This window comes from Carcharhinus amblyrhynchos, chromosome 10 (assembly GCF_965287045.1).
Source record: "Carcharhinus amblyrhynchos chromosome 10, sCarAmb.v2.hapA, whole genome shotgun sequence".
In the NCBI taxonomy this organism is placed as follows: Eukaryota; Metazoa; Chordata; class Chondrichthyes; order Carcharhiniformes; family Carcharhinidae; genus Carcharhinus; species Carcharhinus amblyrhynchos.
The window spans coordinates 45751989-45764103 of NC_137333.1; the positions used below are offsets into that span (position 1 = coordinate 45751989).

Consider the following 12115-nt stretch of genomic DNA (forward strand, 5'->3'; position numbering starts at 1 on the left):
GGGATCAAGCCCCGCCCATTTCCGCGCCCCTGTCCCACCTGGCCCCGCCCCTGCTGGACTTCCCCCGCCCCCTGGTAATCCAGCCCCGCCCATTTCCACGCCCCTGTCCGACCTGGTCCCGCCCTCTGCCTGCCCTGGCCCCGCCCCTCCTGGGCCTTCCCCGCCCCCTGGGGATATTCCCCGCCGCTGTCCGACCTGACCCCGCCCTCTGCTGGGCCCGGCCCCGCTCCTTCTGGACCTACATCTCTCCGGGGATCTAGCCCCGCCCATTTTCCCGCCCTCTGCCAGCCCCGGCCCTGCCCCCGACAGCGCCCCCCGGCAGACGGAGGTGTGTTTTCTCGCGGTGCAGACTGGGTGGAGATGGCTGGTTGCTGAGCTGCCTGTGTCGGTAAGCTTCTCTCTTCAGCCCTGGGAACGGCGGCTCTGCCTCAGCCATGGAGAAAAGTGCCAGTTATGACAGTATCGGATCCAAGCGGTCGCTTCAGGGGAGCGGGTCCAACTCGAGGCCGCCCAGCGCTGGATCCATCAGCAGGTGAGAGACCCGGAGCGGTTTCGGAGAGAAAAATATCCGAGTCTGAGATGGAGGGAGAGATGGGGATCGGGGGCAGAGGTGGGTGATGGGGGGAGAGATGGGGATAGAGGGAGATGGTGGGGTGGAGGGTGGGGATGTGGGGGGTGTGGGAGAGTGAGGCGGGGAGGAGGAATAAGGGGGAGAAGGAAATGAGGGGCGGATGGAGTGAGGAGAGGGGACGGAGGTGCAGGTGGGGAGCTGAGGAAGTGGGGGGTGGTCGGAGGGGGGAGCCGAGGAGAGGGGAACAGAGTGGGTTGGGGAGTCGAGGGGGGGGGGTGAGGAGCCAAGGGGGAGGCAGGCAGTTGAGGGGGGTGGGGGCCCGGGAGCTGAGGAAGTGGGGATGGATGGTAGGTGGGAAGGGCGGGAGCCGAGGTGGGGGGTTATGGGCCGGGGGAGGGGGGGTGGTTAAGAGGGGGGAGCTAACTGTGGGAAAGGAGGTTGGGGTGAATGAAATCACCACATCAATCGTGCTTTAATTAAATATAAACCCTTTCTCAATACTCCTTATTGTCTTATCCTTATTTAGGTAACTTTTGTCCACTCTGCTGGTTCTCGTGATGTAAGAGCTCATTGTAATGTAAATTTATTTGGCCTGGCTGAGATAAGCTTTCAGATGAAAGCAACAGTGAAGCATGGAACTATCTAGGTTTATGGTATGGCCGGACAAGTTTACCCTCTCAATTGGTCAAATATCAACTCATTTAAAGTCAATGTTTCTTGGTTTATAACCTGAAACAGTAAAGAATGGTTTGATTAGCTATCCAAGTTTACCTTTGCATATAAACTGATGTACAAACCAAAGTTCTCTTGAAATATTATTTGAATCCTGTGATTTACTCATGATTCAGTTTTGATGTACTCATTGAATGTGGCTGGTTGTTGTTTATACCTGAATTGGTATTTTGCATAGAATAATAGTTGTGTTGAAGTGTCTTGGTTTCCCAGCATAAGAAGTTCAAATGTGAATCCTTTCATATGCAAGAAGCTGGAGCAGTTTTATTACATCTTCACAAGATTAGTCTATCATTTGTTTAAACTTTGAATTGATTGAAATGTTAACTGTCTTTTGAAAGGCAGTGGAAGGCTTCAAATTGTGTGAGGTATCTTCATTGGTTTTGGTGGCATCTGAGACATCTTTTTATTGTCATATCAGGAATGGTCAATAATAGAAGCTTTCTGTTGTGATACTAGAACATAAAAACAATAATCTGTATTTTGCACAGTTCTCAAACTCATGCATTCAGTGGAAGGCTGTTGTCAAGATGTTGGTAATGCTACATCTTAGTGCCTACTACAGTGTGAATGTTTGTAACTGAACAAGTGACTGGGGAGAAATAAATAACCCTCATGTGAGTTGGTGTGATTTTAAACCTGCTTTTTATTTATCATCCCCCACTTATCTATTAATCAATTGCATTCCAGTTACAAGTCCTTATCAGCTTTCTTGCTAGTTTGCATTCTCTTGTGCTGTCAAATAGATTTGCGCTGTTTTACATAAGTTATTTCATTATTTGTGTTTGTTTAATAGTGTACTTGTCACGGGTTGGTACTTTCTCAAGTAATTTCTTGTTCTCCATAACGTCTTGTCTAAAATATAACTTTATTTTGAACTATTCTGTATTTCACACCCAATTTCATTACTGTTACAGATATTTCTGATTTCATAGATTGTGTTTATGAAGTTGATTTAACACATTTATTTCCACAAAGGTCTTTGAGCTTGTGAGCTGTTTAGTTGGCCCTATTCAGTACGTGATGTTCATACCTATATCTTGCTACCGAACCAAGATAGTGTGACAGTATTGCTAAACCTTGAAACCATTGTTGCCCATGGGAAATCACTTACTAGCCAAAGGTGTAGCTGTGGTGATGTATTTTTGATGTATTTATATCCATATTCTTGAGCAATCTGAGTAAATTTAATAACCAAGGAAGTTGCCACACCCCAATCAACTTTTCATTACTTATTGCTTTATTCTCTTAGCAGTGGGATTTCAAACTTTGCCTACTTTAAACAAGAAGTTACTGATCCCTAGCCTGGATTGTAACAAAGACTTAGCAATTTGGCCTGGGACCATAACAGATTTCATCTGAACATATAGATACTTTCAGTATGAAGATAAATAAGTGAATTATAAAATTCTCCAAATTGGAACCACAAGAGAAAAAAATCATGTTGAATAGGCTGCCACAATCTCTCTCTCCTCTTCTCTCCCCCCCCCCCCCCGACAGGAAACAATCAGTCTTTTGAAAAGAAATGTCAGGCAAGTGTAATTTCAAATGTCATGCATCATTATAGGAACAGAAAATTACTTCAGCAATATATGACAGGGAATGGTTCATTCTTCAAGCCAGACGACTGGAGATATAAATCCAGATCTCCAGAATTGCTTTTTGTATGCCATTGCATTCCGTGCTGCACTGGGTCCTGTCAAGTTGGTGCCATTGTCAGTAGCATGGTACTGTATTTGCATCGTCAAACAATTGGTGAAAGGTTTATGCCACCAACTTGGTGCATCATTTAGCTACATTTCAGTTTACCCAAAAGGCATCAATCAAAATACTTGTTGGCAAATCTAGATGGAGAGTCAATGCCTCTAATTTGGGATTATTGAACCACTTTTTGTTTTGGTTAGTAGATCGGTATTTTTAAAAGAACGATTTCATCCCAAATTTGACAACGCCCAGGCATTCTGTGGTCAGGTTGCTCATTTTCCCTGCCAACCTTGCTCTTGTGCACACAGGCTGGAAGGGCCTCATACCTGTTGGGAAAGTGCAAGGACCGAGATTCCTCCAGTCTTTCTCCCTGGATCTCATCACCTGCTTCACACATTGTAACATCCTCCTCTCCCTGATCATAAACCAAATCTGAAGTATTAACTTAAGAATGTGACTGCCTCCTGGAACAAAGTGTGCAGACAACATTTCTGTCCCTGATGCATTGCAGTGTCCCAAACCTAGGTTCCAGCTGATCAACTCTGAGCTGAGGTTTCTTGAGCTGCAGACTTTATCACAGCTATGGTTGTCGTGGATTACATTGTTATCCATCAGAACCTACATAATATAGCTGCAACATATCATCTGTCCTGCCATCACTATTGCAATTTCTTTAACTAATTAGATTTCAAGTTTTGAAATATGAGTTGCAATTGAATTTGTAGTTATGTTAAGTAGTTTAACTACTTAAACTAGTCCAGCTATGAATTTTTCTGCCTAGTCCTAGTTTAAACTACCTTAAGGAATGTAAGGTTTCTAAATTTGACGATGAGACAAAAATAGTGGAAAGGCATGTTGTGATGAGGATATTGTGATTTTGCAACAGGATATAGATAGATTGGGTGACCGGGTGAAAACCTGGCCAGTGGAGTTTAATGTGGGGAAGTGTGCGGTCATGCACTTCAGTAGGAGGAATCAAAAGACAGATCGTTCATCTGCAGTCTCGCTCCATTTAGGTAATAAAGTATAGAGGACCTAGGTGTTCTAGTGTATGAATCACAAAAACCTAGCAGGCAAGAAGGCAAATGGCATTTTGGCCTTTATTGCAAAGGGGTTTGAGTTTAAAAATCGGGAGACTTTGTTGCAATTGTACAGGGTATTGATGAGGCCTCACCTGGGATATTGTGTACAGTTCTGGTCCCCTTACCCAAAAAGGATATAGGAACATTGGAGGCAGTCCAAAAGAGATTTATCAGGCTAATTCCTGGGATGAAAGGGTTGTCCTGTCAAGGGAGACTAAATAGCCTGGGCCTGTATTTTTTGGAGTTTAGAAGAGTGAGAAGTGACCTTATTCAAACATACACGATCCTGAGGGGACTTGACAGGTGGATGGTGATGTGTTTTCATTAGTGGGAGAATGTCGAACAAGAGGACATAACTACAAGGTAAAGAGCTGGTATTTAAAACTAAGGTGTACAGAAATTTCTTTTCGCAGAGGGTGGTGAATCTCTGGGAATCTTTACTCCAAAGGGTAGTGAAGGCTGGATCATTAGAAATATTCAAAGTCAAGGTGGATAAAGATTTGATAGATTGAGGAAATGGCACAGAAAGCAGCTGAGGCCAACATAGAAAAACCATGATTGAATTGAATGGTGGGGCAGACTTGAAGGGCCTGTAATGGCCGACTCCTGCTTCTATTTCTTGTGTTCTTGTGTGTGCTACCCTAATTTTGAGGGGAAAAAACCCATAAAACTCACCAACCAATTATCTACCCATTCAGCTATATAATATTCTTGATCTCGGGTCTCTTGTTCCCTCTCTGACTACTCCTTGTCTATTAAAAGACCAGAGCAGCACACTCTCCCTCACAGCACTGAATTCCCTCATTCAGTTCTGAATCAAGTACTCTGTCGAAGCTATACTCATTAAGCTGGCCTCCATGCTGCTTACTCAGAGCATTGGATAAAGCCTCCTGTTTCTATTAGTAGCAGGTCAGCCCTAGCTGACCAGGTACCCAGTTCTAACTAGTCATCTGATGAATTATGTAGCTTCCACTGGCAGGCAGCTTGTTTACCATTGGTTAACTCTGAAATAAATCACAAGTTAATGTTAAGTGCAAAGCTTGACTATATTTTAGAAAAGAGGACCCTTAAATCACTTAGAATTTCATCACTCATCAAATTCATAAGTACTCTGATGAAGCTGTGTTCCATCGAACTGGCTTTCATGCTGCCAACTCCCTCAGTTGGCCTGTCTTAAATGTGTTGGTCTTGCAGTGCCAGGAGCTGTCCACGTCTGAATGTTGCAGACTCTCATTCCAAGGTCCAGGGCTACGTGGTGAGAGATGCACTAAAGCCCTTTTGCCATAGTACGCTGAGTGGCTGGAACTCATGCAAAGTCCCTTGGGCTATATGTACCGGAGAATGTATGACTTGAAATGTAAATTATAAATCTAATCTGTATTTGTAAGTGTAATGAGACACCACTACTAATACGTATTCTGTATCAAAAGAAATTGAACTGTATTGCATTCTCTGCAACATCACATTTAACTTATGCAATGTACTTTTGCAAACTAAATTAATCAAGTAAAATTTCTAAGTAAGCTATAAGATAGTACAATGGCAGTTATGATTAATCTTGCTCTAAAGCTAAACCTTGCTGTAGAAATCTTATGATATAATCCATTATAACAACACTGATTATCAGATGTGAAGAGTAATGACAGATTGACCAAGGAGCAGCAAAAATTCTCCGTGGCCTCAACTAACATACTTGGTTAAAATTGAAGAATTAAAATTCAAAGTAAGAAGATCTAGGTTGGTTAACTAAAATACTAGGCTGATTAACACACTGTCCAAGGTTATATGGTGTATCAAAGGATTTAATATGTTAGTATTGGCTGGGATTAGAAAGAGTTGAAATGAAAGCAGTGCTGATGGTGAATATTGAAGTTAAGAATACTGATTTCAGTACGGGAATTAGTGTAGAATTGATCTTGGATTTTATTTTGGCAAGACAAAGTTAAAGAGCGTGTCTGCTTAGGTTTTCTTCCAGGTGCCCTGATTTCCCCTCTCAGTCCAAAGATGTGTGGGTTAGGTTGTTTGGCCATGCCAAGTTGACTCTATTGTCAGGGGGATTAGCAGAGTAAATGTGTGGGATTACATGAATAGGGCCTAAGCGGGATTTTGATCACTACAAACTCGTTGGGCCAAATGGCCTCCTGTAGGGATTCTAGGGCTCTAGTTCCAATTATGAAGATTCAAAATAACATAGACAGAAGATCAATTTGGTAGAGTAAGAGAGATAATTTTTGATGTTGAAGGTTGAAGTTGGGAAATTCATGAAATAAGGTGAACAGCAAGTTTGTTAAGATGAGCACACATGTATATGCTGACTAAGAAATGCGTGTTTAAGTAGAAAAAATAAGAGGTGAACAAGCAAAAATTATTACAAAAGTGAAGCTTAAATATCATCTGGATAGAATGACTGTAAATACAAAAGCATGTCGCATGATGCTACCAATATTAAATTCCAACGCAAGACAATAAGACTGAAATTTGACAAGAATATTGTAAATATTTTTTGTACGACTCCAAAGTATTGGGTCTAAATGTTCGGAATTTCCTTTGATCTATCTCCTAGGTTGAGGAAAAGAAGATGCAGAACACCTAAACGGATTCCTTGATCACCTACTTTGATTCTAACTCCCTCCTGATTTAGTTGATTAAATGTGAAGCAGCAGTTGCAATTCTGCAGTTAGCCTTCATGGTCAGAAGAAGGTGAAAGTTACTTGACTAATTTGGGGATGCATGCTAGAAAGCATGTAAGTGGACACTGGCCCAATTTTGATGTCCACTTCACTTCGAATCATAGTTTGTAGACACAAACATGAAGAATGGCCACTTGAGCAAGAGGTTGAAAGGTGCCCCATGTTTGTGGAACTGTAACAAACAGGTCATATTTTATTGAGCAGAAATTATTCTATTTGCTTCTTTGTTAAGTTGTAGTAAGTATGATTTCCTGTGTTGAGAGGGATCAATTTTTGTGAAGTTACTTGGATCTTTTTAGGTTATTTCTCCCATTTGGATTTGCACAATCAACATTTTTATCAGTCCTTCTTGATCATAAGAAAGTGATGGTGAGCTGTCTTTTTTTTTGAATCATTTCAGTTCATGTATTGAGCGTTTTCTCATAGCCCTCTTTGGCAGGGAGTTCAAGGATTTTGACCTTCACAGCTCTATAATCACTACATTGAGTTAATGGTAGCTCCATGTACCTGCTGTCTTAGTCCTTTTTCTTTGGGTTTATTAGTCGTCAAAGTCTTGATGAGTTGCATTCAGTAGGTAGCACACATTGTAGTCATGGTGTACTGGTAGAGGGAGTGGCTGTACAAGCTAATGAATAGATTGCTGATCAGGTGGACTGCTTTGTCATAGTGTTGAACTACTTGTATTGCAGCTGCACCAGCAATGTAAATGGAGAGCATTTTATCATATTCTTGACTTGGGTCTTGTTAGTGGTAAGCAATTATAGACTCTGGAGATGAATACCTAATTCTGTTATGTTCCTGTAGCCACAGTATTGTGTGATTGGAGTTTCTGGTCATTGGTGCCCCTGCCCCTCCCTCAGGAGGTTAGTGGGTAATTCTGCAATGGGAATGTCATTGAACATCACGGGGAAGTCATTAGACATGTTAATTAGACCCATTTGGAGATGGTCATTGGCGCTCGTACAGTACAAGTGTCCCTTGTCACTTATCGGCCTAAGCTTGGTAGTTACTAGATGCTGTAATATGCAAGCCTGGATTGCTGCACTAACAAAGGAATTGCAGATAGAACTGAACTCTGAAGTCATCAGCAAACATCGTCATTTCTCACCTTTGGGACATTATAAGTAGATCATTGAGGTCTTTGAAAATGGTTGGGCCTGTGACACCACCTAATGTTCTAAGGTAATGGCCTCCAAGGAACATCTTTCTTTGTGTTCGGAATGGAATCCCCTGACCAGCATTGACTTCAGTTTTACTAGCGGGGAATGGTTGCCCTTGGTTCCAAACTTGGTTGAATGCTACATTGATCTTGGACTTTCAGCTCTATTGACCATGTTTGAGTCAAGGCTATAGTGACCTCTGAAGTGGAGTGATCCTGACAGAACCGAAAAGAGCATCAGTGAGCAATTTAGTGGTGAGTGAATGCTACTTGATGGCATTGGTTTGACTCCTTCAACTTTTAGCTAATTAAGAATTGGTTTATTAGATGATAATAGACTGGGTTGGATTTGTTCTACTTTCTGTGGGTTTGATACATACTTTCCACATTGGGTAGATGGCACTGTTCCTGATGTATTATGACAGTCTATTTAGAAGCACAGCTATTTCTGGAGTTTTAAATCTTTATCAGTAGGGATGTTGTTAGGGGCTATAATCTTGCTAGGTCCTCTGTGACCAGCCCTTTCTTGATGTCACATGCAATGAATTAAATTGACTTAACACTGGCTTCTGTAATGTTGGGGTCCTAAGGAGGAGACAAAGAAGGAATAAGAATTCAACACTTCTGAATGAAGGTGGTTGTCAATACCTTACCCTTGTCTTTTGTGCACACATGCTGGGCACTACCATCATTGAAGATGAAAATATTCATGGAACCTTCTATCGATTCATTGCTTAATTGCCCCTGACCATTTGCTGCCAAATATGGAAGGACTGCAAACCTTTGAACATTTGCTGAATAGATAAATCATGAATTGTTGGTTATAGGTTTCTTTAGTGTTGTCTAATAGCACACTGCTTCTGATATTCAGCATGCACATAATGTTGAGACAGTTGATCATTGCTGGTCTATATTGAAAGCAGTTATGATATACTGCAACTGGTTTATATGCCATTGAATCAACATCAGTTGGAACTGAGATATATTTTATACAAGTGAATACTATATGAATTTGGACACCTTGGTATTGAGTGCACTTTAACTATTTTTGTCCTTTCTTTCCACAGTACCTCCTCCTCTGTATCTGAGCAAACTGTGTACAAGACTACTGCCGTTATGTCTTCTGATTCTATTTGTCCTACAGATTTTTCTACAGATTTCAGGGTAGGTAACCGTATATTAAAATGTGTTTTTCTGTCATGTTGATTTATATATTCACGTACATGACAACAAACTCATTTTAAATGTTGGATTGACTGTTATTTGTAGTAGCCTAGCAATTAAATGATCACAATTCATTTGGAGCATTTAATAAGGGACCACAGAATTTTATTTATTATTGTTCAGTACTGTCTGCATGGTTAGTAGCAATTGAGAACTTAGATACTGTGACTGTCAACTAAGTGTTATACTGGATTTATGCCCAGTCAGAGTACGTTTACATATCTAGCAATTATTTTTTCTAGAAGCTGCATAGCTTAGTCCTCTTTTAAGCAGGCATCAAAATATGTGCAAAATCCTCCTGTTTAAAGAATATTAACTAGGTGAGCCATGTTGCAGTCTTAAATCAGACCTATAATGGTTGACTAGGCTCTGAGAAATACAGGAATCCATGTGTATGAATGGAGCTATGGAGAAAAATTATATTGCTAAGATTTGAACAAAAAGTATTTTTTATATGTGATTTCAACTTAATTTAACAAGTAGAGTTTGACTTTTAGAACCACTCATTAATTGTGAAGTATTGCGGGAAATGTACAATAGATTTCTTCATCTTGCAGAAGTTAAAGGCTTTGGCATAAAATAGTTTTGAGATAAAATATGTACTATTGCTACCAATTGTCAATTTCCTTTGGTCTTTTTATAGGAAAGAAACTATAATCCAAAGCTAGTGCAAGCATTGATTGTTCCTTTTAAATTACAGTACTTGTAAACTTGCTGGCTAAGAAATTGGATTGTACTTTCAATCTGCGGCTTCTGACAGCACATTCTTACTGTTAGCCTTGAGAAAAAAAGTAACATTTTCCTAGATAAATGTGATATTTTCCTATATAATTGTAATGGAAAACAACACATCCAGTTCTATTTAATTGGATTCTTATTACACAAACCACTGTGGGTGATCCCTTTCTAATTGCTTGCAAGATAGTGGCATTTGCCAAAGCTTTGAAGGAGACTTGGTTCTTGTTGACAAATGTGCAAAATAGAACAATGTGATTTTACTTGATGCCTGCTTCAATTTACAGACTCATCTCTGTATCCTAGATGCAGGATAAAACTTTGAGTGCATACTCTTTTTGATGAAGTGTTTGTACTTTCTATTTGCACTTGTAAAGGCTCATTTTTAAAAAAGAGAGGGGAAGTTGTCGCTATGGATGTATTATTGGCCGAAACCTTCCAGTCGCTGGATTGTTGGTGACTGGATATGGGAATGAAGATGCTCATTGGGCCTTTGCGGAAGTCCTGATGCCCTGACCTCTGTGAGAATTACCTGGGAAGCTTAAACTTCCGGTGGGCAATGTATGCAAAAATTGAGCTTCTACCAAGAGCTTATGAGAGTTGCAGATTTATTATTGAATTTGAAGAAGGGGATTATATATTTCATTGTAGTATTACTGTTTATTAATTAGTCTTTTAAAATAAAACCAATTGCCTAAATTTAGTTTGAAATATATATAATACATAGTCTGTTATAGGAAAATTCAGACAATGGCATGTAACTTACTCCAGAGTACAGAATAAGAAATCTATAGTATTTCTAGGCTTTACTATTTTTTATCTAGACATTGGACAGAAAAGATTGTAGGAATGATGAACTCCTCTTCTAGGAGTTATTTGTGAAACTATAACCAAGAAAATGATGGATTCTCCTGTTGCTTTGACAGATGAATGTTCATCAAAAAAGCCTAGTTTACAGATTAGGTTATTTTGTTTCGTGTGACATTAGGTTAAATCTTGATTTGCATAGCCGTTTGCAAATATTGTCTATGCAATCAGTATTGGAGGGATGGCTGGAGGCATTGGCTTTGCTAGGGTTATTTTTTTCCAATGGATTGGGATCCAGTTTGCAAGCTGTGAGCTTTCAGATTAAGGGGGGGAGGGGGAGAAGATGAAATATGAAGGTAAGCAAGCTAGTAATATAAAAGAAAATAGGAAGTTTTTTTCAATATATAAAAGATGAGAGAGAGGCAAAAGTAGTCATTGGACCACTGGGAAATGAGGCTGGAGAAGTAATAATAGGAAACAAAGCAATGGCAGAGGAACTGAATAGTTACTTTGCATCAGTCTTCACGGTGGAAGACTCCAGTGGGATACCAGAACTCCAGGAAGTCAAGGGACACAGGTCAGTGTAGTGGCCATCACTAAGGAGAAGGTTCTGGGGACTGAAAGGTCCAAAGGTGGATAAATCACCTAAACTGGATGGACTACACCCTAATAGCAAAGGAAATTGTGGAGGCATTGGTGAGGATCTTTCAGGAATCACTGGAGGCAGGGAGGATACCAGAGGATAGGAAAGTAGCTAATGTAACACCGCTGTTTAAGAAGAGAGTGAAGCAGCAGGCAGAAAATTATAGGCTGCTTAACCTGACTTCGGTCATTGGCAAGATTTTTAGAGTCCGTTATTAAAAATAAGATAACAGTACTTGGAAGTGCATGATAAAGTAGGACTAAGTCAGCATGGCTTTGTCAAGGAGAGGTCATGTGTGACAAATCTGTTGGAGTTCTTTGAGGAGGTAAAAAGGAAGTTAGATAAAGGAGAAACAGTGGATGTGATTTATTTAGATTTCTGGCAGGCCTTTGACAAGCGCCGCATAGGAGACTGTTAAATAAGTGCCCATGGTGTTAAGGGTAAGATCCTGACATAGATAGAGGATTGGCTGACTGGCAGAAGGGAGAGAGGGGTGATAAAGAGGTCTTTTTCAGAATGGCAACTAGTGACTTTTGGTGTGCCTCAGGGGCCAGTGCTGGGACCACAACTTCTCACAATATACATTAACGATTTGGAGGAAGGAACTGAAGGCACTGTTGCTAAGTTTGCAGGTGACACAAAAGTTATATAGAGGGACAGGTAGTATTGAGGAATCAGGTGGGGCTGCAGACGGACTTGGACAGGTTAGGAAAATGGGCCAAGAAGTGACAGATGGAATACAATGTGGAAAAGTATGAGATTATGCAC

The 12115-nt window shown here is 40.7% G+C and overlaps 1 protein-coding gene across 3 annotated transcripts in view; it reads left to right on the plus strand.

The window, feature by feature from the left end:
* The first annotated feature begins 359 nt into the window (after positions 1–359).
* mtmr2 (myotubularin related protein 2) overlaps positions 360–12115 on the plus strand; it is a 79846-nt gene continuing 68090 nt past the window's right edge. For all 3 annotated transcript variants that reach the window (XM_080196964.1, XM_080196965.1, XM_080196966.1), the window contains exons 1-2: positions 360–532; positions 9006–9102. In XM_080196964.1, the coding sequence (XP_080053090.1) occupies positions 435–532; positions 9006–9102 (195 nt within the window). In that variant the 5' untranslated portion in view covers positions 360–434. The remainder of the gene's footprint in view (positions 533–9005; positions 9103–12115) is intronic.